The 24,762-nt window shown below is 36.1% G+C and overlaps 1 protein-coding gene across 2 annotated transcripts in view; it reads right to left on the bottom strand.

The window, feature by feature from the left end:
• The window catches only part of LOC145301352 (SMAD family member 3-like), a 295,558-nt gene that overhangs the window by 197,110 nt on the left and 73,686 nt on the right, over positions 1–24,762 (bottom strand). The window contains exon 1 of one of the 2 annotated variants that reach the window (XM_080144569.1): positions 24,311–24,739. The exons of the other annotated variant lie outside the window; for it this stretch is intronic. Within the exon in view, the coding sequence (XP_080000695.1) occupies positions 24,311–24,336 (26 nt within the window). The 5' untranslated portion in view covers positions 24,337–24,739. Of the gene's footprint in view, positions 1–24,310; positions 24,740–24,762 lie in introns of those variants that run through there. 2 annotated transcript variants of the gene reach the window in all.

Genomic DNA, 24,762 nt, shown 5'->3' with positions numbered 1-24,762 from the left:
TTTCAACCCTTTTTTGTGTGGGAAATTTTTAATAATTGGTCACATTATATATATATATATATATATATATATATATATATATATATATATATATATATATACTTTTAATTCGTTTTACATGAGTACTTATATGTCGCTACACATTCATGAGCATGTTTTGGTCAGCCAGTTACAAGTAACTAGAGACTTCTTTAGGGGATATTGCCTTTAGAAAAGTGAAGTCCATAATGAAAATTTTAGAAGAGTTTCCAGCACAAAATTAATCAGGAGGTTACAATACGTGATATTCAAAATAAAATAACAGCATTTAATATATGTGAAAAAGAAAGAAGATGAAGACAAAAGGAAAGAATAAAAAGTGTATATTAAAATAGAAAGAACAAAACAGAGGAAAAAGAAAAGAATGAACGAAAGAAGAAAAAAGAAAAAGGAAAAGTAATATAAATAATAAGAATATTAATAATAAAAAAAATAGATATATATCTATAAAAGTGAGAATATGTGTGTGCGTGTGTGTGAGGACACTTCTCAACCTATATACTCAATGAATTTTTGATCTATAGACTTGAAATTAGGAATATAGGATATTCAGACATGTGGAAAATGTTTTAATTGGTTTTCATCTGTAAAAAAGGGCTGCTAAGGGGTCAAAATTGAAACATTAGTACGTGGGGGTCTTTGTATTTTTATCTGTTTGTCAGCTATTTCACGAATGTGCATGCATGAATCGTTCATGTGACAGATTACTTATGTCAAGAATAAGTAGGTTTGAAAACACTTTTTAAAGATCATGTCAAGCTGGCCTAATGGTTATCATACTTGATTCACTGTCTTTAGGTTTTGGTTTCGATCTCAGCTTAAGTATCTTTTTTTTTGTTACTTACAATAAGTGAACTGTTTAGAAAAAAAACATAATACTCACATGCACATGTCTCATGTTATTTGTTTTTGTTTTGTTTTTTACTTCAATTTTTTAAAAGGAATTTCATGTTATGTTTAATATTGGGCAACGCCGGGTCACCCTCTAGTATATATATATATATATATATATATATATATATATATATATATATATATATATATATATATATATATAATGAACATTCAAAATACATATGATTTAGAAACTTAGAAACTTTCTGATAATTTACAATTAAAAATAGAATACTGATTATAATGTTTTCTGTTCCAAAATAATCACTGAAACATAAGCAAAAACTAATCTAGCAAATGAAATTGCTAAATATAATACTTCAATCCAATTATGAAAATTATTACTGTTTGTATCTTGAATGTTGTTCTCACGTTTCGGCCAAAGTAACCTACAACCTTTTTCAGATATATCTTGTCAAACTCTGGAATCTTTCAGTTGAACTTGGAAATCTGCACAGAATTTCAAGCGAAACCCTTTATTTAATCTACAGTGATAGCAAGATACACCTGAAGAAGGTTGGAGGTTATATAGGCCGAAATGTGAGAATTACAATCAAGATGAGAACAGTAGTCCAAATAATCCAAATTATCAATACTCATTGGAAATTAATGTTATGTTTAATACCGGGCAACGCTGGGTACACCTTCTAGTGTGTGTGTGTGTGTGTGTGTGTGTGTGTGTGTGTGTGTGTGTGTGTACATATATACATATATATATATATATATATATATATATATATATATATATATAAAGCTGAATGTCTGTGTGTGTCTGGTCACGAATAGGCTCCAATATGCTTGACTATTATAGAAAACTGATCACATATAATGATAGAAGATGTATTGAGACACAGGAATGGGTATGTTTGATCTGGCATAATGATGATTCATTAAAATTGTGGGGTCTGTGTACGTGCCTGGTCCACAAAGGATGGAAATAAAAAATTAAAAAAAAAAAACGTTTACAAGTGTTTTTGATATAGATGTATATAATAATACTTTGATAAGTATGTTTTAACTTAAATAGGGATAGTATAATAAAATTGTGGGGTCTGCGTTCGCGCCTGGCTTCCATAGAATGGAAATAGGCATAAACTTTAATAAAGACTTTTCATATCTATCTGCATAAGTATACTTTGATAATTATGTTTCAGTTTGAAGAAATATGGTATAATAAAATTATGGGGTGTTCATTCGTGCCTGACCTCCATAGAATGGAAATATGTCACAAAGTTTAACAAGGTGTTTTAATATAGATCCACAGAATATGGTGATAAGTGTTTCAGTGTGAACAGGTATGGTATAATAAATTATGGGGTTTATCTATTTTATTTTTACTTTCATCATATTTTGCTTTGGTTTTGATACCCCCAAATTTGAAGCTATCTCTTTACAACCCTTCCTTTTCATAACCTATCATCTATATATATAAAAGCGAAAATGTATGTATGCATGTATGTATGTGTGTGTGTTCGCTTTTTCTGTATGTCAACAAAAGGCTTTTTTCAGAGAAGCGGTCGCTCGCTTCACAACTTTTTAAAACTTTTTATATCACATATAAATCGTAATATCTCACAGTTAACAACGAAGCTCGCCTGTCTATTTAATTTGCTCGATTTCGGGAAGATAAATAATCAATATTTGTCGCTCGCCACATTTTCCTATAACATCTTGGGGGAAAAAAAAAAACGTTCAGCAGTAAATGAATACTCATGACGAGATCGGTTCTACGCATGCATCAGATGACGTCATGACCTGATTTAGTTTAAATAGTTGAAGAACTGACTAAATTTCATGTACGTCGTGTTAGCTCAGTTGGTTACAGCGTTGGGTCATTATCTAAACGTTTTGGGTTCAAATCATGGTGTGAGAGATGGTTTTTTTTGCAATTTTTTAAATTTAAATATTGAAGCAGGGTTATTTAAGCCATTTTTACGTAACGTTGGTTTTTCTGTTGTTTTTTTTACTTCGCTTATTCTTAGGTTTTCATTAACACCCCGACTGCCCACACACATCCAAAAACACCCGTGTACCCACCGATTTTTTAAATTGTAATATCGAAACAGGCTTATTTAAGCCATTTTTCACATGTTTTTTTTTTTTGGTTTTTCTGTTTTCTTTTTTGTTTTTTCGATTTTTACATTTAACATCGTTCGTTTGCCTTACGTTAGTTTTTTTTCGATGTTTTGATTACCCACCCCCCACCCCGCTTAAGTTTTAACGTTTGTTTTTCTGTTTTCTTTCTTTACTTCGCTTATTCTTAGGTTTTCATTAACAACCACACATACCTACAAACACTCGGGCAACGTTTTTTTATGTTCGTTTTTCTGTTTTTCTTTTACATCGCTCGCTTATTCTTAGGTTTTCATTAACACCCCCAACCACTGCCGACCACACACACCGAAAAACACCCGGGCAACGCCAGGTACCACTTGCTAGTCTATATATATAAAAGCAAAAATGTGTGTATGTATGTATGTGTGTTTGTGTGTCCGCTAAAACCTTTCAACAGACAGAACAAAATTTAACAAACTTGGTATCATATTGAAGCTCCATCCTCCACCCTCGACCGACCACACACAATCCAAAAACACCCGGGTACCCACCAATTTTTTAAATTTTAATATCGAAACAAGCTTATTTAAGCCATTTTTCACGTGTTTTTTTTTTGGGGGGGGGGGTAGTTTTAACGTTTGTTTTTCTGTTTTTTACAATTAATGGCTCATCAGCACATGTTTTTTTAATGCTTGGTAAAAACATTTACATAATTTTCTTCTTAGCTTTTTAATTAATGGAGTATTACACATACAACTGAATGAGAAACATTCAATTGATATTGCACTGAAATTATGGAAGCAAAGAAGAACTGTAGTTGTCAGGAGGGAAGAAATTTAAGGGTTATCAAACTTTCAGAGTAAAAGAATTTTACATCAAAAAATGAGGAATGGAGAAACATTTTGGGATTCAATTCTTTAGCTGAAATCTCAGGAATCAATGCAAAAATGATGGAAAATGAAACGTGAAAAGCATTGGTTGCTGTGACTGTATCTCAACAATCGTTGGGTCATTTTATTCCATATTGTTTTGTATTTAAAAAAAATTGGTACTTGTACAGTTTAATCAAGACATTAAAAAATGAAAATATTGAAAAAAATGTTATATTGTACGTACCCATTATCTAAAAAAAAAATTCCACTTAATTTGATCAAGTAGTTTTTTTATAGCGAAAAAACAATTTGTTATGATATTGAGCAAAAGGTAGCTATGTTTCGATTTTTAGACCACAAGAAAAGAAAGAAAAGCTATTATTTAGCATGGGGAAGTGAGTGTCGGTGTTTTAGACTGAGTTATCTCCCTGTGGCACCCCCTCCCTTTCTTCGTAGTCTAAAAATTCAAATATGGCTGCCTTCAATTCGCTGTCATAAAATATTGCTTTTCCACTAAAAAAAAAAAGAAAAAACTATTTGATCAAATTAAGTGAATTTTTTTTTCCGGAGAACTTCATTCTATAACGGGTACATACAATATAACATTTTTTTTCAATATTTTTATTTTTTTAATGTCTTGATTAAACTGTACAAGTATGAAAAATCTTTTTGTACATCACAAATAAAAGGAAATGCTTGAAATGATGACATGTTTTTCAATGCGTTTAGAAGTTTTATTTCTATGAAGGACAGAACCCCTTGAAATGAGTTACTAAAATCACCCCCCCCCTATATCTTTTCAGCAAGGACTATCTTTAGGAGGATACTAACACCCAATCCACCTGTGTGGAAAGAGATCAATCATAAGGCCAATTGCGAGCAACAGTGCTGTTATAATAGACCCATCGTTTTGCTGACATTCACTGTCTGGTTACATCTGACTCGCCCTCTATATAGATGGGTGTGGGGAATGCATTTTGGAATGGAAAAAAGTGAGTTTGAACATCAGAAAAAATTTTGACTGTCGAAGGATTAGCACATCCTGTTGCTTCATGAGGGAAGAGAGAGCATCAAAAAAAAAAATATTTATATCACTAGTGACGGCATTAAATAAATTCGTCCACACAATCCCAAACAATACCGCCGAATCAACACACCACGCCACAAACAATATCGTTGAATCGACACACACATTTCCAAGCAACACTGTTGACACAATGCGACACCGAACAATATCGCTGAATCAACACAACACTGAACAATATTGTTGAATCAACACACACCTTCCCAAGCAACACCATCAACCAACACGACATGACATGCCACCAAACAATATTGTTGAATCAATACGCCACGTGCCTGAGCGACACCAAACAATCTCGCCGAATCGACACGCCACGATACGAAATGCAGTAACGTGAGACACGCTATCAGAGCAATGTATTTCAACTGCCCCCGAATGACTTATCGGCTTGTTTTTTATAGCTGCTGGGCGAAACTAAATCGTCGCTTTGGGGTAAAATGTAGACTTGATTTGCAATCAAAAGGTCCCTGGTTCGCTTTTCGCCACAGGTAGGCTCGATTCATACGCTTGTGCGCTTCCGTGTATGCTCGGCACACCTTCTACCTCCTATGTAATATCACTCATAAAAAAAAAAACGTATTAAATATTAAAATTGATTCAAAATAAATTTTTTTAAGAACGTACTTGAACGAAACCCATATTTTTATTGAAACAGAATTTTATTTTAAATTCTTTGTTCAAAATTCTGAGCAAATTCCTGAATCCGACAGTCAACATTAGCATAAAATCCAAAAATCACGAAAAATTATCCAGTAGAAAAATAATTACATGTAAAAATAGAATTTATCAAATTATTATGTTTTATAGTATGTTTTAATGTGGAAGAGTTGTGTGACCAATTCAGCATGATTTACTGACTTATTTCCCTTGACTTTAAGGGCCTATCATTTTTAAACAAAAAAATCTCAGAAGATAATTGTAGATGATTTTTTGTTAAAAATATATCTAACACATCTTTTACTGGATCATTTTTTGTAATTTTTGTAATTTATACTAATCTCAACATGACATGTAAGTACGTAATGTTTTCACCTGAAATGTGTTGGTTTAAAAGATTACTAATGTACACAACAAGCACCAAAATATACTTTATTTGTGAATTCTTACGAAAGTAGACTCTTATTCCCTAAAACATTTTTTCTGCAGTAACCATTATTATCGTTGTGTGCGACTGAATGCATATAAGCCAAGAAAAAAATTGGTAAATATCAATAAAAGAGAGTAGAAAAAGTAATGCAGGATGGGGAAGGTGGGGGGGGTCAGATAAGGAAGGAGGCCATTTTTATTGTGATGCAAATTGCACGTGAAAGAGAGAGATAGATACAGAGAGAGAGATGTAGGGCACCTGACAATTTTCTTCCACAATCAATCACCTCACTTCTTCGATTAGGATGTCTTTGGGTGAGGAAGTGGAGCGAAGATATGTGTCCTACATTTCCGGAACGGCTGAAATTGGAGTAATTCAATCAATGTTCAGTGATGGCACAGATGGATTCTCTAAGCAAATCAGCATCAGTGCAAATCTCGATATTAATAAAATTGTGTGACCACTTCTTATTTGGTTGCGCGCGTTTTTCTTATGTCAGCGTAACTCTGATAATTACATTTTTTGTATTTCTTATTTCAGCGTAACTCTGATAATTACATTTTTTGTAACAATTGGTTGCACATTTCCATTACCGCTAACAACTGGCCTGGATGTGGATTAAAGGGCTCCATTCCAAATTCTGTGTAGATTCCCGAATTCGACAGAAGGATTCCAGAGTTTGACAAAATACACCTGAGGAAGGTCGGAGATTACATTGACCAAAAAATGAGTTTAAAGAATCCAAATAATACAAATGGATATCTTTCTGTAGCAGTGCTTGAAAACAAAGTCCCCATTTGCTGGTTAGGGAGAAACTAATTTTAAAAAAAATTTTAAAACAAAAGAGATAAAATGATTAAATGCTTTGGTTCAAAATTCAAGTGTGTAGATGATGGTGGTGATGGTGGTGGTGGGAGGAGGATAATTATATCATTTCATAGTTTTATTTATTGTTTAAACTCTAGCTTAACATCCACATGCAAGATGAGTTATAAATAAATACACTGTGAACATTGCCAAGGCTGCTGCAAGAAGGTGGACTCTCTTTACTGTGCAGGAAAATTACTCAAACCAGAGCGTATCCTATACCTAAAGCCACCATTCACTTATGTATGGCGTATTATTGGCACATTTAGGTTGATGCATCTATCATGAGTCTCTCACTCCTAGAGAGAGTTCAAAAATGAATCTCAAATCTAAAAGGTCATGCACTATCGGCCAAGCTTCAACCTCTGTCACATCACCACAATGTTGTGTTCCTCTGTATGTTTTACAAGTTCTTTAATGAAATATGCTCTGATAATCTCATAGCATCGTGTTCCTTCAATGTACATACTCCAGACCATCCCAACAAGCTGCAAAATTCCATCTCTTTACTGTTAAGGTTTCTAGATGTCCTCAGATTGCTAGACTTTAGAATTCTCTCCCTATTTTCTGTGTCTCTGACATGCAGAAGTTTAAATGTAATGTGAACAGACATCTAAACTCCCCACAATCCCCTATTAGACAGACATGATCCAAAATCATAGCCCCTTAAATTCAAGTGACAATATGCCTTGTTTGGGGTGAAATAGAATGAAAACAAAATCAAAAACGTATCAGTTTTATTTAATTATATCATCTGATAGTTGCTGCATATCATTAGGACTGCATTTGAGATATGCAACAAATGATAATCATGACTGACCAGCCATGGCACTCTTCATGACTCATCACCACTGACTCCGATTCTGTGTAAGTCTGAGCAACTCAGCCATGCTAATATCCGCAATGTCCTTCACGTTGTCTGACATTCTTGTTTTTGGTCTTCCACGTCCTCTTTTACCATGGGTTGTACTAAAAGAGCAGATCTTTTGTTAGGCCGTCTGTTCTGGCCACATGTCCTAAAAATCGTAATTTCTTGTCATTGATGCTGTCCAGCAGTCTCCGGCATAGTCCAATCTTCTCCATCTTCGTTTGTACATTTGTTAACACAACTTACACAAAGAATTCTACGGTAGCACCACAATTCAAAAGACTCAACATTCTGTTCCATATGTTGCTATTGAGAATACTATAGCTTGCAGGAGTCGATTCTTTGTGCGTTGTGAAATGGATCTGTCATTGAAGAAATACTATGTGCTATATTTATGTGAAATTCTCAAGCAAACAACAAGCATCAGCATCGCACACATAAACCAGGCAGATAGAAAGAACAGTATCATCCATGTGATGAAAAACCCAAAACCTTCCATATGAAAACAGGTCATTTCATTATGGTTGCTGTAATAGCTGCATGAGAAACATGATATTTTATGTTGTATGGCAGTGCTGAACACTCACCCAGTCCTCACTTGCCCGACTCCAGAGAAATGACACTTAGCAGCATCGAACCCCTTGTTGAAAGGAAGATAGATGATACACTTGGATAGTAAATAAGTGATAGAAGGTTGTATATTATCAAATCACTTTTTACATAAAAGAATCATTGAGTCACAAATTTGATTATCTCCTTATCGAACAACGACAGCATTCGAGACACACAATAATAACTAATAATCACACCAGAGACTGAATGACTTGATTAGTAGAAAAATATGAAAAAAAAACAAAAAACAACAATGAATCAAAAACCAAAAGAAAATAAACAAACTCAACAGTGAAACTAAAATTGCCATACCACTCAACTCTACTTTTCAGATAAATGAGTTCAATCAACCAAAACCGATTTCGTTATAATAGCAAAGAAGTGGCATATTTTTTAAGATTCAGTTTGTTAAAATTAAATTCTGAAGAAAATCCTACTCAAAAATTTCAAAAGTAAAATTTTTTATAATCAGTAAAATAAAGTGCTGAATCGCTAGTATTCAGAAAAATTTAAATTTCAATTCAATTTGAGGAAGAAGGAGTTAGTATGCATGTGCAAAAAAAATATATATTCACTAATAAACTTGGGCTATATTGACACATACATGTCTATGTCAAAACATAGACGTCATGGCCACCGATGTGTCATGTGACATGTGTTTATATAAAACATGAACTGACAAAATGCATAAAATTTAAACAAAATAAATGTGGGTAACTATCAAGATTACTGCAAGAAGTTTTCATATTGACTTATTCTTTGTTTTTTGTTTTTTATGGTTTCATTGTTATTAAAATTCCATTATTGGCAGACATGATAAGGTCACATCTTTGAAGTCTTAATAATAATAACTACTCAAAAATAGAAAAATAAACAAAATATGGGTAGAAAGCCACCCAATAATTGTTGTTTTTAAGTCAGAAATCTTCATATTTATTTATTAATAAAAAAAGTCAGAAAATGTTGTCGCAATTTTCTTTAATAAAAACTCCAATTATCGTTGAATATTTTTTGAATGAAAAGATGCCACTAGTTTTATTTTCATTTCAACAAATTTGATAAACATTACAAAAGAAAATGTGATGAATTGTTGATAACAATGGAACCATTAAAAAAAAACAAAGTCAACAGTGAAGCAAGATGCAAAAGCATTAAAACATTTTGCAGAAGTCTTGACAGTAACCAATATACATTTATTTTGTTACAATTTTTTTTTTTACAAGGTGGTCACCTCTTATCAAGGCCCGGAAGCCACTCAGGGATAAGGATTATTGTAAGTACAGTACGTTAGTGTGGATATTTAATAAAGTGTCTACTTAAAGGGTTGGTTCATCAGGAATTTGTTTACGTTGGACTTGAAGACATCCAAGTTGTAGTCAGAAGGGAAGCAGGCAGACGGAACAGAGTTCCACAGACATGCAGTTCTAAGAAAGAAGCTTTGTTCATGGAATCTACGTTTTGATTTAGGCATAGATAAAGGGGGGAAAGTTTTTGACAGTGGATTCAGCTAAACGGGTGTTTTTCGTAAAAGATTGGCGAGGGGGGACCAGAGATTGGAGTTTAGGCGAGCACCTGTCATGGAAATAACGATAAAACAAAGATAGGCTCGCAACGTCTCTTCTGTGAGAGAGAGGTTGCAGGGAAGAGAAAAGGGCATCCCCCACTAAGCCACGAAGTCTATTCTGTACTCTGTCAAGGCAGGATAGGCTGTTTTTAGCAGCTCCTGCCCAGATATGACAGCAGTAATCCATCCTTGGACGTACTTGGCTTTTATATAGATAGAGAATTGCATCAGTAGTGAGATATATTCTGGAGCGGTAGAAGGATCCCATCATCTTTCCAGCGACCTTGGCAACAGATTTGATGTACGTGTTCCATATCAGATCAGGAGTGAAGGTCAAACCCAGAAGCTTGTCAAAACATGGGGCTTCTCCTAGACGAAAGCTATCCATTTCAATTGATGCCAGATGGGGATCAGAGCGTTGATGATGTAAGGATAGGAGTTTGGTTTTAGATGCATTAAAAGTAACCAGCCACATCTTCCCCCACTGAATCACTCGTTCAAGATCAGAGGAGAGAGAATCAGAGAGAGCTTTGTCATTTACAGCCTTTGATGTGTTGCCATAGATGGTCATGTCATCAGCTTAGATGTCAATGAATGATTTAAGTATGTGTTTAGGGAGATCATTGATGTAGATCAGGAAGAGAGTTGGGCCCAGGATGGACCCTTGAGGGACTCCAGCATTAATACTGCAGGCCTCTGATTTTTGTCCATCAACCACTACTCTTATGAGCCTATTAGAGAGAAATGATTTAATGATAGAGAGAATATTTCACGTTATACCGTAGCTGGAGATCTTGTGAAGTAGGCCTTTATGCCATACCTTGTCGAAGGTCTTTGATATGTCAAGAGCAATTGCCCTGTCAAGTGATTCACTAATCCTATGAGATATAACCGTTAGCACATCTGCTGTAGATCTTGCAGAACGGAAACCATATTGCATGTCACTAAGACGGTTATTTTTGCTGAGGTGGTTGACTATTTCTCTATTTAATATGGATTCCAGCAACTTACTCATGACACACAGGAGACTTATTGGTCTGTAATGAGAGGGAGATGACTTATTACCTGAGTTCTTAAATACAGAGCATACTGATGAGGTTTTCCAGGGTGTTGGAAAGCACTTCTCCTTAAGGCAATGTTTAAACAGTTTCGTAAGTATGGGAGCAAGTTCTGGTTGAAGCTTTTTAAACATTATAATTGGGATGCCATCAGGGCCAGTAGCTTTACTGGAATCAAGGTTCTTGATTAGCTTGGCGACCTCATGCACAGATATTTGTATGTTACCTAGCGTGTTCTGTGTTATAGGAGGAAATATGGGGAGTTGATGGCCTTCGTCACACAGGGTAGATTCATCCATTTCGTCAGTTCACATTTTATATAAACACTAGTCACATGACACAGGACATGTATGTGTCAAAATAGTGACACAGTGCATATGTCTGATTTACCCCCCCCCCCAAACACACACCTAAAAATACCCGGGCAACACCGGGTACCCCCTGCTAGTTGAAATACAAAATACAATCACATAAAATAAAGCAAAAATTTTTGGAAATCTTATTTAAAACAAATTTAATTATAAAATGAAATTCACCATAATGCATTTCTGTTTTTTTTTGTAAACAAGTTTTAATCTTTCAATAGTTGTGACCCTTCAACATTTGGAAGCATTTAAACTGTCGAATAGAAATCATTTAAACTGGCTTTAAAATCTGTAGTGAATCCTCATTTAAAAGATTGAAAGTTTTGTCAAAAGTGTAGTATGGGTAATCATGAAAGGGCGTGGGGGTTTATCCAACAAGTAACTGTAACCAAATGATAAAAATTTTGAAACTGTTTGCAAGTTTTGTTATTTCGAAATTTCTTTCATGACTTTTAAAGGATTTTGTCAATCAAAGATGGCTGTCGTATATATATATATATATATATATATATATATATATATATATGCACACACTTTTTACTCTTATTCACCCCAAACAAGGCACAATACAACTTGAATGTAAAAGGCTACTATTTGGGACCATATCTGTAAGGACACTATGTAGGGAGTTGAGCAGCAAGATGTATGTTTGCATTACATTTAAACTTTTGGTACTTGTACAATTTAAGCAAGACATTAAAAAATGAAAATATTGAAAAAAGTTTATATTGTACGTATCCGTTATAGAATGAAGTCCTCCGAAAAAAAAAAGTAGTTTCTTTTTTACAGCGAAAAAGCTATTTGTTATGATACCGAGCAAAATGTTCGATTTTTAGGAAGAAAAGCTAGTATTTAAGATGGGGAGGGAGTGTCGGCACTTTAACTGGAGTTATCTCCCAGTGGCGTGTTCAAAAGATTCCAAGATGGCTGACTTCAATGCGCTCTCATAAAAACGAGTTTTTCCGCTGGAAAAAAAAATTACTCAATCAAATTAAGTGAAATTTTTTTCCGAAGATCTTCAGTCCAAAACGAATACGTGCAATATAACCTTTTTTCAATATTTTCATTTTTTAATGTCTTGATTAAACTGTACGTAAAGTCTAGTAGTTCAAGGAAAGAAACTAAGAGTAGAAGGCTGTGATAATATTGACAGATTAAAAAAGGCTGATATGCCACAAAAAAAGAAGGGAAATAAACTACGCGTGCATGGTCCCCCCCCCTCTGGTGCTGCTTGTGAGATGACGCTACAAAAATAGTGAAGAGATGATGAATGTGAGAAGTGTGAAGGGCCAACGTTGCCTTCACATTTTTGCCAAGTTTCAGAAAAATCTAATGGATGGGGCAAAAGTTATGGGGTAATAGTATAATTTTTTGCAATTTTGGGGCATTTGTGGCCCCTTTTGAGCTCCTGGGAATGCAGGACTTGTGTGTAACAGCGAACCATCTGAAACTGTTCTGAAACTCAAAATGGCTTACACTTCTAGAGGTTATGGGCCCAGCGTGCGTCTTTATTTCGATGGATCCGAATCAGAATTCGAATTGTGGCAAGTTAAATTTTTGGGATATCTACGAACCCAAAGGCTACACAAAGTATTAGAAACACAACCTGAAAACAGAAACGACCCCGACTTCATTGAAAAGAATGCAACTGTCTTTGCGGAATTAATACAGTGTTTAGATGACTGAAGTCTATCACTGGTAATGAGAGAAGCCCTGGACGACGGCTGCAAAGCATTAAACATATTGAGAGAGCATTATTTATCGAAAGGAAAACCCAAAATTATTTCTTTATACACTGAACTGACCTAATCACAAGAGTTTCCAATGTGGATACAGGACTCAAAATGGCGACTACATTAAAAATGTAGAGAGCTCTGTTAGCAAACATACATTTTTTATTTTCGTGTACATTTGATGCGTCAACAAGCAATAATAATTTTCTTGTCGATTGTGGGGCCACGGCACATGTGATTACAAAAGGAATCTGATTTTATCAATTTTGATCCCAACTTTAAGCCACAAAATCATTTTGTAGAACTAGCTGACGGGAGTCGAGTCAATGATATCGTTTTGAAAAGAGGCAATGCGAAAATCTCGCTAAAGAACAATACAGGTGAATAGTGTTTCTGTATTCTAGAAAACGCTTTTCTAATCCCAAAATTTAAACAAAAAATATATTTTCTGTACAAGCTGCCACAAAATAAGGTGCAAATATAAACTTTAGCCCCAATAAATCAAAACTGGTATACCCGAATGGAACTGTATTCGACATTAAAGAAAATAGAAGACTATATTATTTAAATAGCGTAGTCCCATCAAAAAACCGCCTACCATGATCTACAGACATGGCATAAAATTCTTGGACACTGCAATATTCCTGATATCAAAAAGTTGCCGACTGTAGTTGATGGAATGGAAATACAAATATCAAAAACCTTCAACTGCGACGTCTGTACGCAAAAGAAAATGACAAACTATCAAAGCAAGATACCAGAAAAAAAAAATGCTATCAATGGTGCATTGTGACTTGAATGGTCCCGTAGAACCGATGGCCAGAGAACATTATAGATATGTGTTGAATTTCGTAGATGACCATTCAGGTTTAATAATGGTTTATTTTTTAAAGAATAAATCTGATACCCTGCTAGCAACTAAGAAATATCTAGCCGACATGGCCCCCTACGGTGAAATCAAGTGTATTCGCTCTGACAACGATACTGAATTTACCAATAAAGACTTTGAATTTTTAGTAATTAACCATCATATCAGGCATGAAACATCAGCTCCTAGATCGCCACACCAAAACGGGACTGCTGAACGTGCATGGCGAACACTTTTTGAAATGGCAAGATGCCTATTCATTGAATCAAGACTCCCTAAAAACCTCTGGACGTATGCACTTATGGCGGCAGCCTATATACGCAACAGGTGTTTTAACAAAACATTATCTAAAACTCCATATGAATCTTTCTGCGGTAAACCCCCCTCCCCCAAATTTAAGCAGAATGCATATATTTAGTTCAATTTGCTTCGCATATATAGAGAAAAAGAGTAAATTGAATATTAAAGCTGACAGAGGTATATTTCTTGGATACGATAAAAACAGTCCAGCCAATTTAATATTTTTTCCCGAAAAAAAAATAAAATAAAAAGAATCCGGTGTGTAAAATTCGCAGACACGTTTAATTGTAAAGACGAAAACCCGTCATATGAAGAGGATGGAATCATATTACCTCAAATAATTAGAACAAACGAAAACAATAAAAATGACGGAGACGAGAGTGTCCATGATGATGATGATGATGATGATGATGATAAAGTCGAGATATCCCGAAAGAAATAGAAGACGACCCGATTTTTTTGTGGTCGACAGTATAAGGGATTATCAAATCGACTATTGCTGTTATATGGAAAATGCGCCAAAAAGCTTCAACGAAGCAATTAATTCAGAACATTTGTGATGAATGGAAAATTGCCATGAAAAAAGAAATAGATGCCTTAACCGAAAATGATACCTATACGGTAGTGCCTCTCCCAAGAGATAAACATGTTATTTCTACCAGATGGGTCTTTACAAAAAAGAGTACATCATCAGGCGTAGAACAGTACAAAGCAAGATTTGTTGCTAAGGGGTGCTCTCAGATTTACGGTAAAGAATACTTTTCTACGTTTTCGCTGACCACAAACCTAACGACAATCAGAGTTTTACTGCAAGTCGCATCACAATATGACCTAAACATCCATCAAATGGACGTAAAAAATGCTTATTTGAATGCCCCAATAGACTGTGAAATTTATATTACCCCTCCAGAGGGTTTTTTAATGAAAAATAAAAATAGCGTGTGGCGACTTAACAAGTCATTATATGGTCTAAAGCAGAGTGCTCAGTGTTGGAACACAGTGTTCTATGATTATATTATTAAACAACAATTTAGACAATGCGCTGTAGACCTCTGTTTATATACCCAACACAAAGACGATAAACTACTGATTTTGGTTTTGTGGGTCGAGGATATTTTAATCGCATCAAATTGTGACATAATGTTGACTGATGTTAAGAACAAATTAAGTAAAAGATTCAAAATGACCGATCTTGGCAAAATATCCTGGTTTCTGGGGATAGAATTTACTCAAAGCAAAGGACTTGTTACGATGACTCAATCAAGGTACATCGACGAAATACTATTAAAATTTGGAATGGGAGAGTGCAAGAAACGCTCTACACCGGTCGAAAATGATATTAATAAAAAGTATACACACAGAATCTGAAATAATAAATGACACACAATATCGCGAAATTATAGGTAGTCTTATATATTTGATGACTGCAACCAGGCCCGACATATGCTATACAGTAACGAAACTGTCACAAAAATTATCACGACCGACAATGAAGGATTTAAACAGAGCTAAACAAGTCCTACGTTATTTAAAAGGAACTAAGGAGCAGAAGTTAGTATTTAGAAAATCAAGAAATCCCCTAAAAGTAGGTTTTTCGGATTCAGACTGGGCAAGCGACGAGGATCGCAAGAGTGTATCTGGATATTGTTTCAGACTCTCAGAAAATGGGCCTATTATTTCATGGAAATCTAAAAAGCAATAGATTGTATCTCTCTACGTGTGAAGCAGAATTTATCGCGATCACACACACGACCCAGGAAGCAGTCTACCTTAAAAAATATCCTAAAGACTATTTTAGAGCCAGAATTGATTACAAGCCCCGTGGTAATTAATTGTGATAATCAAGCCAGTATAGTCTTAGCACAGAGCACGGTGATCAACCAAAGATCTAGGCATATGGATATAAAATGTCATTTCGTAGAAAACGAGATAAAAAAGGAATCCATTATTTTGAATTACATATCATCAGAACAAAATATCGCTGATGTATTTACGAAACCGGCGACACGGATAAAGCTACGTTTTTTCTCAAAACTTGTAGGTGAATTCGACTGAATAATTTTTTTTTTTCTTTCACTGCCCTGCATGTATATAGATTTCTATATATTAAAAATACAGACCAGCGAAGTTCCAGTTATGAGAAGGCTCTTACTTTTTTGCATGAATATCAGTGGAAACCCCTAGGGGTAATGCTCAGAGTATATAGATTTCTATATATCAAAAAAAAAAAAAAAAAAAAAATGGTCCTGGACAAGACATTAAACTGTATCCATTTTATTTGTATCAACACTTTAACCTACTAATGCGTAACTAATACTTTTGCTTAAAAAAAAAAAATAAATAAAAATAAAAATCTTTGTAATTTTCCTTTTTGACATTTGAACACGATTAAAAATGGCATCTTTTTAAATGCTAAAATTCTAAGACCCAAATGATTTCTAATTTTTGTTATGTCTAAGTAAACATAAAAATATATATTTATTTTTGAGCAGAACAAACACAAGGGACTTCCCCATTATAAAAAAAAAAATAGGGAGGATGTTGCAATATTTTGGAGTGATAATGGAGTATGATCCCACACAGTCGGACGATTCTATTTATAAACGATGCTGCTAAGAACTGACGAATCAAATAAATTCACGTTCTGCTACCAACCGATCAGATCAGAAACCAGAATTGCTTCATAAATATTAAACCTTTTCTGGGGCAATTTCACATGTTCTTTTCCCGGGTTTCGACATGGTAAGAATATGTTGTTCTGTGGAACTGTCTACTACAAACAAGTCCTCTCCCAGGACTTGTGTGTAACAGCGAACCATCTGAAACTGTTCTGAAACTCAAAATGGCTTACACTTCTAGAATGGTAATCTTGGGTTGCTTTTCATCTTGATTCGGAGGTGCATTACCCCCAGATGTACCTCTCTGGGCATCCAAACCTTGCAAGAACCAGCCAAAGGGCTTGACGGTTCACAGAGTCAAAGGCTTTAGTAAGGTCTATAAAAGCCATGTATAATGGTAAATTTTGCTCCCTGCACTTTTCTTGGAGTTGACGAGCAGTGAAGATCATGTCCATCGTGCCTCTATTTGGTCGAAAGCCACTTTGGGACTCGGGAAGGATGGTTTCTGCAAGGGGTGTAAGCCTGTTGGCCAAAACCCGAGCTAGGGCTTTCCCTGTGGTAGAGAGGAGAGAAATGCCCCGGTAGTTCCCACAGTTTGCCTTGTCTCCCTTCTTAAAGATGGAGTCAACTAGGGCATCTCTAAGTTGTGCAGGGATTTTCTCTTGTTCCCATATTTTGAGCAGCAGGGCATGGATGTGTCTGAGAAGATCAGGCCCGCCTTTCTTCAGGATTTCTGCTGGGATGCCGTCAGAACCAGCCGCCTTATTGTTTTTCATCTTCCTAATTGCATCCCGCACCTCTTCCAGACTGGGTGGTTCTCCCATGCTCTCAATTATGGGCTGTTGGGGGAGTTTTTCAAGGGCCTCCATCTCTGCAGTGGTGTCCCTGTTCAGAAGATCCGGGTACTGAGACTGCTACATGACAATATGTCAGCTACAGTCCTCAGTAGTAGTGGAGATGAAACAGAGCCCTTCAGGGTTGACACGGGAGTGAAATAGGGATGTGTCATTGCCCCAACCCTGTTCTCCATCTTCATTACTGCTATCCTCCATCTCACGGACAAACATCTTCCCCATGGAGTTCAGATTATGTACAGAACTGACGGGCGACTTTTTAACATCAACAGATTTAGGGCCAAAGGTCGAACGAACACCATATCCATTATGGAGCTACAGTATGCAGACGATAACGCCCTTGTAGCCCTCTCAGAAGAGGACCTACAGTGTACACTGGTTGCCTTCACGAGGGTGTACAAACAGCTAGGACTAACAATTAATATAAAAAAAACCCAAACCCTCCATCAATCACCACCAAACAGTACTCCAGTCTCACCCCTAAACATCTCCATCGACAACGCTAGACTGGAAAATGTGGACCACTTCCCATACCTAGGCAGCATCCTATCATCAAAAGCCAACATAGATGATGAAATACAACACCGTCTCAGCTGTGCCAGTGGGGCTTTCTCAAGGCTAAGGAAGAGAGTCTTTGAGAACCGTGACCTTCTGGCAAAGACCAAAATCATGGTATATAAAGCTGTCTTGCTGCCCACTCTTCTCTATGGATCGGAGACCTGGACCACATACAGGAGGCACGTAAAAACCCTGGAGACATACCACCAAAGATGCCTCCGAAAAATCCTCAGAATCAGTTGGAAGGACCGACGCACCAACACCAGCGTCCTGAGTGAGGCTGACATTCCCACTATCACCGCTACTGTTGCTCAACGCCAGTTCAGATGGACTGGTCATGTTGTCCGAATGCCGGATCTCCGCCTCCCAAAACAGATTTTCTACTCTCAGCTTGTTGAGGGAAAGCGTGCCCAGGGTGGCCAAAAGATGAGGTATAAGGACAACATCAAAGTAAATCTAAAGCGGTTTCACATGGACCTTGAGACATGGGAGGACGTAGCTGGGAGCAGGTTGGCATGGAGGAGCGCTGTCCACGAAGGTGCTGCACTTTATAGTAGTGACCTAAATCAAGCCGCTGAGGATAAACGCAAGCACAGAAAGGACAGATTATCAACCAGACACACCCAACCCCACCCCACCACCACTACTTTTATCTGCCCAAATTGCGCAAGACAAATTGGGTCTAGGATTGGGCTCTATGCTCACCTGAGGACCCACAGAAGCCACAACGGAGGACAGTCTTACTCGGACACAAGTGACTGCCGATGATGATGATGACCCCCAGATACCAACCTGGAAATTTCTATGACTCGGCGTGGTACATACGGTACATACAGCACCTAGCCTTCCTAAATAGTAACCTATCTGTTACTGGTCAGGTTCATCGTTGTTTAACTCTGGTGTCAACGTGATTGTGCCATATAAATGTTTGCAGGGGGTCATAAAAAACAGGATTAATAACAAAATATTTTGTTTTTTGCTCGAGGAGGATTTTTTGGTTATTCTGGGTCATAAAGAGAAATGTTGATTTCATAATAAATTAACTTTCCCATTAAAAAAGTAATTGCTTTTTATTTGGCTGTGTTAAATTTCTTTAATAAAGGTGGTCTTGTCAGAGGAAGATTTGGCTATCTGGGTTTTTTTTTTAATTATTGTCCTAAAAAAAATATTAAAATCTTGACCACATTGACTGTCAGAACTGAAAAAAAGAAAAAGGACCACGTGTCCACTGCAATAATTAAATTGTTTGTGAATAACCTCTTTATTCAATGGTTTAAATTTTGATAATAAATTAGCCAAAACAGAATTGTGAATTCGGGGGTGGGAGTTAGGCTCAAACTAGGGGGGGGGAAGATACCACCCAATCATGGTAGCAGGGAAAGATAAAAAATAGACGAAAAAGAAAGAAAGGTGTTGTAAATCTGTTTACCATTCCAGAGCCAGAAAGGCAGATCCTTGCATATCAAAGAAAGCATGACAACAGCATATTACTAATAATATGTTATCTAGAGTTATGAGTTGAATTCTATTGGGAGGAGAGCGGAGTTACAGCCTTCTGAATCTCAATATAAGCCGGTGCATCGGGAGCTTCAGTGACTCTGCTCTCTCGACTGGAGTTCACATCAGTGAGGGATTGACTTTCAGACTTAGGGTTAGAATGACAAACTTGAAGATCACCCCAACTTTGTTTTACTCCTCACTGGAGTCCACACTGTTAAGTGACTGACCCTCGGACTTAAGAGTGAAATCGCTAAACTTAAATATCACCCAGACTTTACCAAAGAGTGCCGTCCAAAACATGAATATTAGGAACTTCCTAAGTTAAAACTTGTGAAGAATCAGTGTATAATTTTTCCATGAATAATTATTGTTCCAAAAACACCAGTCATCGTAGTGATATTCTTTCTTTTTTTTAGTTTGAAGTGACCTTAGTGACCAGTACTGGATGATTTTCCATCTTTTTACAACATGAGAGAAGTGGTGATTTATTGGACAAAACCTTTCAACACTCAGGGCTTTTGCCAGAGTGACCACCAGGTACCAAGTAACCAATTAAAAGCCAGAAGGCATCACTCACTGGACGTTGTGGTAAGAGTGTAGGAGTGCAGGCTTTCCTGCATCTAGTGATCCCTACAGTGTAAGGGTGGAATTTTGATACTTGTTAGGTAAGTGAGAGGTATTTACGTTGAGGAGGCACTAGTGCTACAAGTTCATAGTTGCATATCCAATAAGAATGCTTGTTAAAATAGGCACAAGGATGCAACATTGCTATGATGAGATAGGGGTTGGAGTTTGGGTGACAGTGCAGAACCTATTTTTGAGGCGGTCGTTAATTTCAGGTTTCATAGTCTTACTGTGCCAATAACCCTATGCCTGGGATATGGTTTCCAGTCAGATTAGGGTAAGTTTTTCTTTCTAAGTCTGAAATTAACAACCACATTAAAAAGAAAACAAAATCAACCACCATCTTTCATTGATGAAATTGGTAATGTAAGTGAAATGAAACAAATTTTGTAAAAACAAAACTTGCAAATAGTTTCACAAGTTCAAAACTATGTTGTCAGAAGAGAATGAAATTTTCTATCATTTGCTAAGTTATTTGAGTGTTTATTTAAAATTAAACTTATTAAAAAAAAATACAGATAATCATTATGATGTACGTACGTGTCACTGAATGAAGATGCCATATTCAAAATTGACCGAGTAGTTTTATTTTTTAACTAAGAAAAGAAAACTTTATGATTTTTAGCAATTTTAATACTAAATATATTCATTATAAGGCTGCTTTTGATTTTGATAGTTCGAATTGAGTTGTTTATGCTTTATTTATGCTGACTCAAAAAATATGGCAAATCAAAACTACATAGCACTTTGTCATAAAATTTGATTTTTTTATTTTAAAAAAAAAAAAAACTAAAAAAAAAGCAACCAATTTGTATGGTAGTGTATGATGGTCATCTCACGTAAATTAAATCATATGTATTACTCGACAAATACTTAATCAAACCTTTTTTAAATAAGAGAAAAATTCACGTCGTCCATGTTGGTCGCACGTAAAAACATTTGAGTTGATCTTTGCACCTTTATTATTCCTCATATTCATGAATTATCGCCCTGATAAAATTGTCTCAGAGATGGGTATATTTGCTGATTACACCAGGCTCTATAAAAGACACAAGGGGAAAACAAATGAACAAATATCTAAGGAAATGGTTGAAACCTTGAGAAAGACCTCCAGTTTCTAGTGGAATGGGGATGTAAATAGATGATGAAATCCAATGCTTCCAAGATTAAGCTTTTTTCCTTTAATAACATCTAATAACACAGGTGAACAACAAATTTGATTTAGGATGAATCTGATGCATTGAATTCAAAACTCACATTCGTTTTACTCAATCAAGTCAAATATTTGAGCTTTAGTCACATGTTGCTTTACGTTTTTGTTCACATCTACACATGTGTGGAGCATTTTAGAAGAAATAAGTGGGGGGGGTAAAATGCAATGTTTTGATTGGAAATGATTATTTTAATAACAAGAAGTATTCAGGTCTGATAATTCTGGATGTCAAAAAGGAATCAGTTTAAAGTCATACATCCTCAAAATCTTTAAAAAAAAAAAAAAAAATGGAGCTCAGCATACACGAAGAACTGGCCTGTGCAGGAGGAATTGGTACCTTGCAAAGAAATGAACGTTATCAACAACCGTCTGGTGGACAGAGACAAAATACTCTTCCTACCACTGCACATTATGTTCATCAAGCAGTTCACGAAGGCTCTAGACAAGGATGATAACTGCTTCACTTACTTGTGCCAGGCTTTTCTAGGATTGACAATGGAGAAGTTGAAAGCTAGCATTTTTGACGGTCCTCACATCTGGCATCTGAGATCTAGAGTTTGAAAACTCAATGAACAAAATGGAACTGGAAGCGTGGAAGGCATTTGTTCTGATAGTGAAGAACTTGGCAACAACAATGTCAGAAATTATGCAGAACTTGTCAACAACATGCTGATTGCTTTCAGAAACCTGGGCTGCAACATGAGTGCTAAGATACACTACCTATTTTTCACATATGGACTCGTTTCCTGAGGAGAACCAGTGTTCAATAAGTGACAAGCAAGGAGAGAGGCTCAATCAGGACCTGAAAGAGATGGAGACCAGGTATCAGGCTTGTTGGGATGCAGTCATGATGGCTGACTACTGTTGGAATCTGAAGACATCCCTGCCGTTGAGGATTCCAGGTGTTCAGAGAATCAGGAGTTCAAGCCCTGAAGTTTGAACAATGGTGAAGCAACATGTAATTAACTTTATCAATGCTTACCATTCAGTTTACAGTAATCAATGTTTCTATCAGGTAATAAGTTGTTGGCAAAACATATTTTCTCATTTAAAAACATATTTAGGATGGTGTGGGTTGATAAAAATCAGTTGATAATGCCACAAAAATGTAATCGATTTTGTCTCAAGAATTGATTTTTTTTTTTTAATCAACTTAGCACAAAAACCTGATTTGATGGAGAGAAATAGATTTCCTGATTCAGCAGTGCAAAAATAAAAAAAATTGTTGCGCAGTATAATTACAAAGAATCTTCTCAACCATTGACAGCCATGGCTAATGATACTCTACCTGAAAGATCTTCGTTCAAATTCCTCGGCATAACGTTTACAAAGAACATGATAGAGAGCATTGCCAATACTGCTGCAAAGAAAATGGACTCTTTCTACCATCATAAAGTTCCTTATGCCTATAAGGTCACTATTTGCCCATGCATAGAGTATTGTTGCCACATTTGGATTGGTGCATCTGCTACTAGTTTCTCACTCCTAGACAGGATTCAAAAAAGAGTTCCAAACTGTCAACCAAACTCCAACTTCTGTCCCATCGATGAAATATTGCATCCCTGTGCCTTTTCATGAAACTACAAGCTCTTGTACTCCCTCGACATAAATACGCCCCAACTAACCCGACAAGCAGCAAAATCCCACCCTACACTGTAGAGATCTCTAGATGCCAGAAAACCTTCTACTCAAATAGGTTTTTCCCCTCAGACTGCTAAACTTAGGAATTCTCTATCACATTCCTACTTCCCTGACTGAAATGCACAAATTCTAGTATAATATGGAAAGACATTTTGCTGCTCAACTCCCTACATAGTATCGCTGCAAATTTTGCCCCAAATAAGAGCCTCCTTACATCCTTACATCTAAGTGGCACTGTGCCTTGTTTGGGATGAAAAAGCAATATAAAATAAAATTGCCTGATTTTTGGAATATGAAATTTTCATTCCGGGACGAGTAGTATATTGTTTGGAAGTTTTTTACATCCAATATTTCTTAAATTAGTTTTAATTTGGTCCAAGTAAAAATTATGATCAAATGATCGCGCAATAATATTATTCAACTTGTAAAATTCTAATTTAAAATAAAAATAATTATTAGCTAAAAAAGGTGGGGGGGTGAAAGAAAAATGAAATAATAAGACAAAAAAGTGGAAAAAAAAAAAAAAAAATGAATGACATAAATAATAAGAGAATAGTTAGAATTAAAAAAAAAAAAAAAAAAGGCGATCCTCCCAGGCATTATCTCCATTTTTTGGAAGGAGCGGGTGGATGTATTGCTGATTGCCGAAGGCGACTTTATTCATGAGAGAATATTGACGTGACTATATTAAACGTTGTTTTTCTTCCTATACAGTGTGCCATGTTTTGAAAAAGGTGAAAAATGTCAACTTCGCCCTCGTGAGGAGGTAACCCTGTAGTCACACACCTCTCCTCCAATTCCACTTCTTTTTACCGCGACTAGATGGGTGGAGAGTTGTCCTGCTTTTCCTTCAAAAAGTAGATACCGGATAAATGCAAAATTTCCCACACCACGACTGCAGTGGATTGATCTCCCCCTGCCCCACATACATGACTGTCCAGAAAGGGGCATGCTTAGGCAATGAAATCTATTCCCCTTCTCGAAAGCAGAGGTAATACCTGGGAGGATGGCCTTCTGAAACAAAACAGAACCATACCCAACTCTGATGTTAGCCGAAAGCATAAAAGGCACGGTAATCCAGTGAGATATCTTTTATAAGTGGATTATACCCCTCACATTAAAAACAGGCTTTGTGTCTAACTTGTCTCTTGTGGTAACGGGGTAAAAAAAGAAACTCCAATAGAACACATACATGCGTACATGCGTGTGTGTGTGTGTGTGTGTGTGTGTGTGTGTGTGAGAGAGATAAACAAGGGGGAGGAGAAAGAAAAAGGGAGAAAAGATAGATGTCTTCCCCTGTCTATCTCTCTTTCCCTCTCTCTATAATCTTTTATTAATATAGAGTTAGAAAGAGTGAGAGAAAGTGTGTGCTCGCGCGCGTGCGTTACTTAATGAGAAAGAGAGAGTAATGGTGTGTTTGCTGTTGGAGTTTCTTTTACCCCTATTTACTAACCTCCCCATGTGTATTATTAGAGACAAGTATACAGA

The sequence above is a fragment of the Euprymna scolopes genome, chromosome 2 (genome assembly GCF_053919585.1).
Source record: "Euprymna scolopes isolate OS-2025 chromosome 2, ASM5391958v1, whole genome shotgun sequence".
NCBI classification, from domain to species: Eukaryota; Metazoa; Mollusca; class Cephalopoda; order Sepiida; family Sepiolidae; genus Euprymna; species Euprymna scolopes.
The sequence above is the reverse complement of the archived record's forward strand: the minus strand, read 5'-3'. Positions and strand labels throughout refer to the sequence as shown.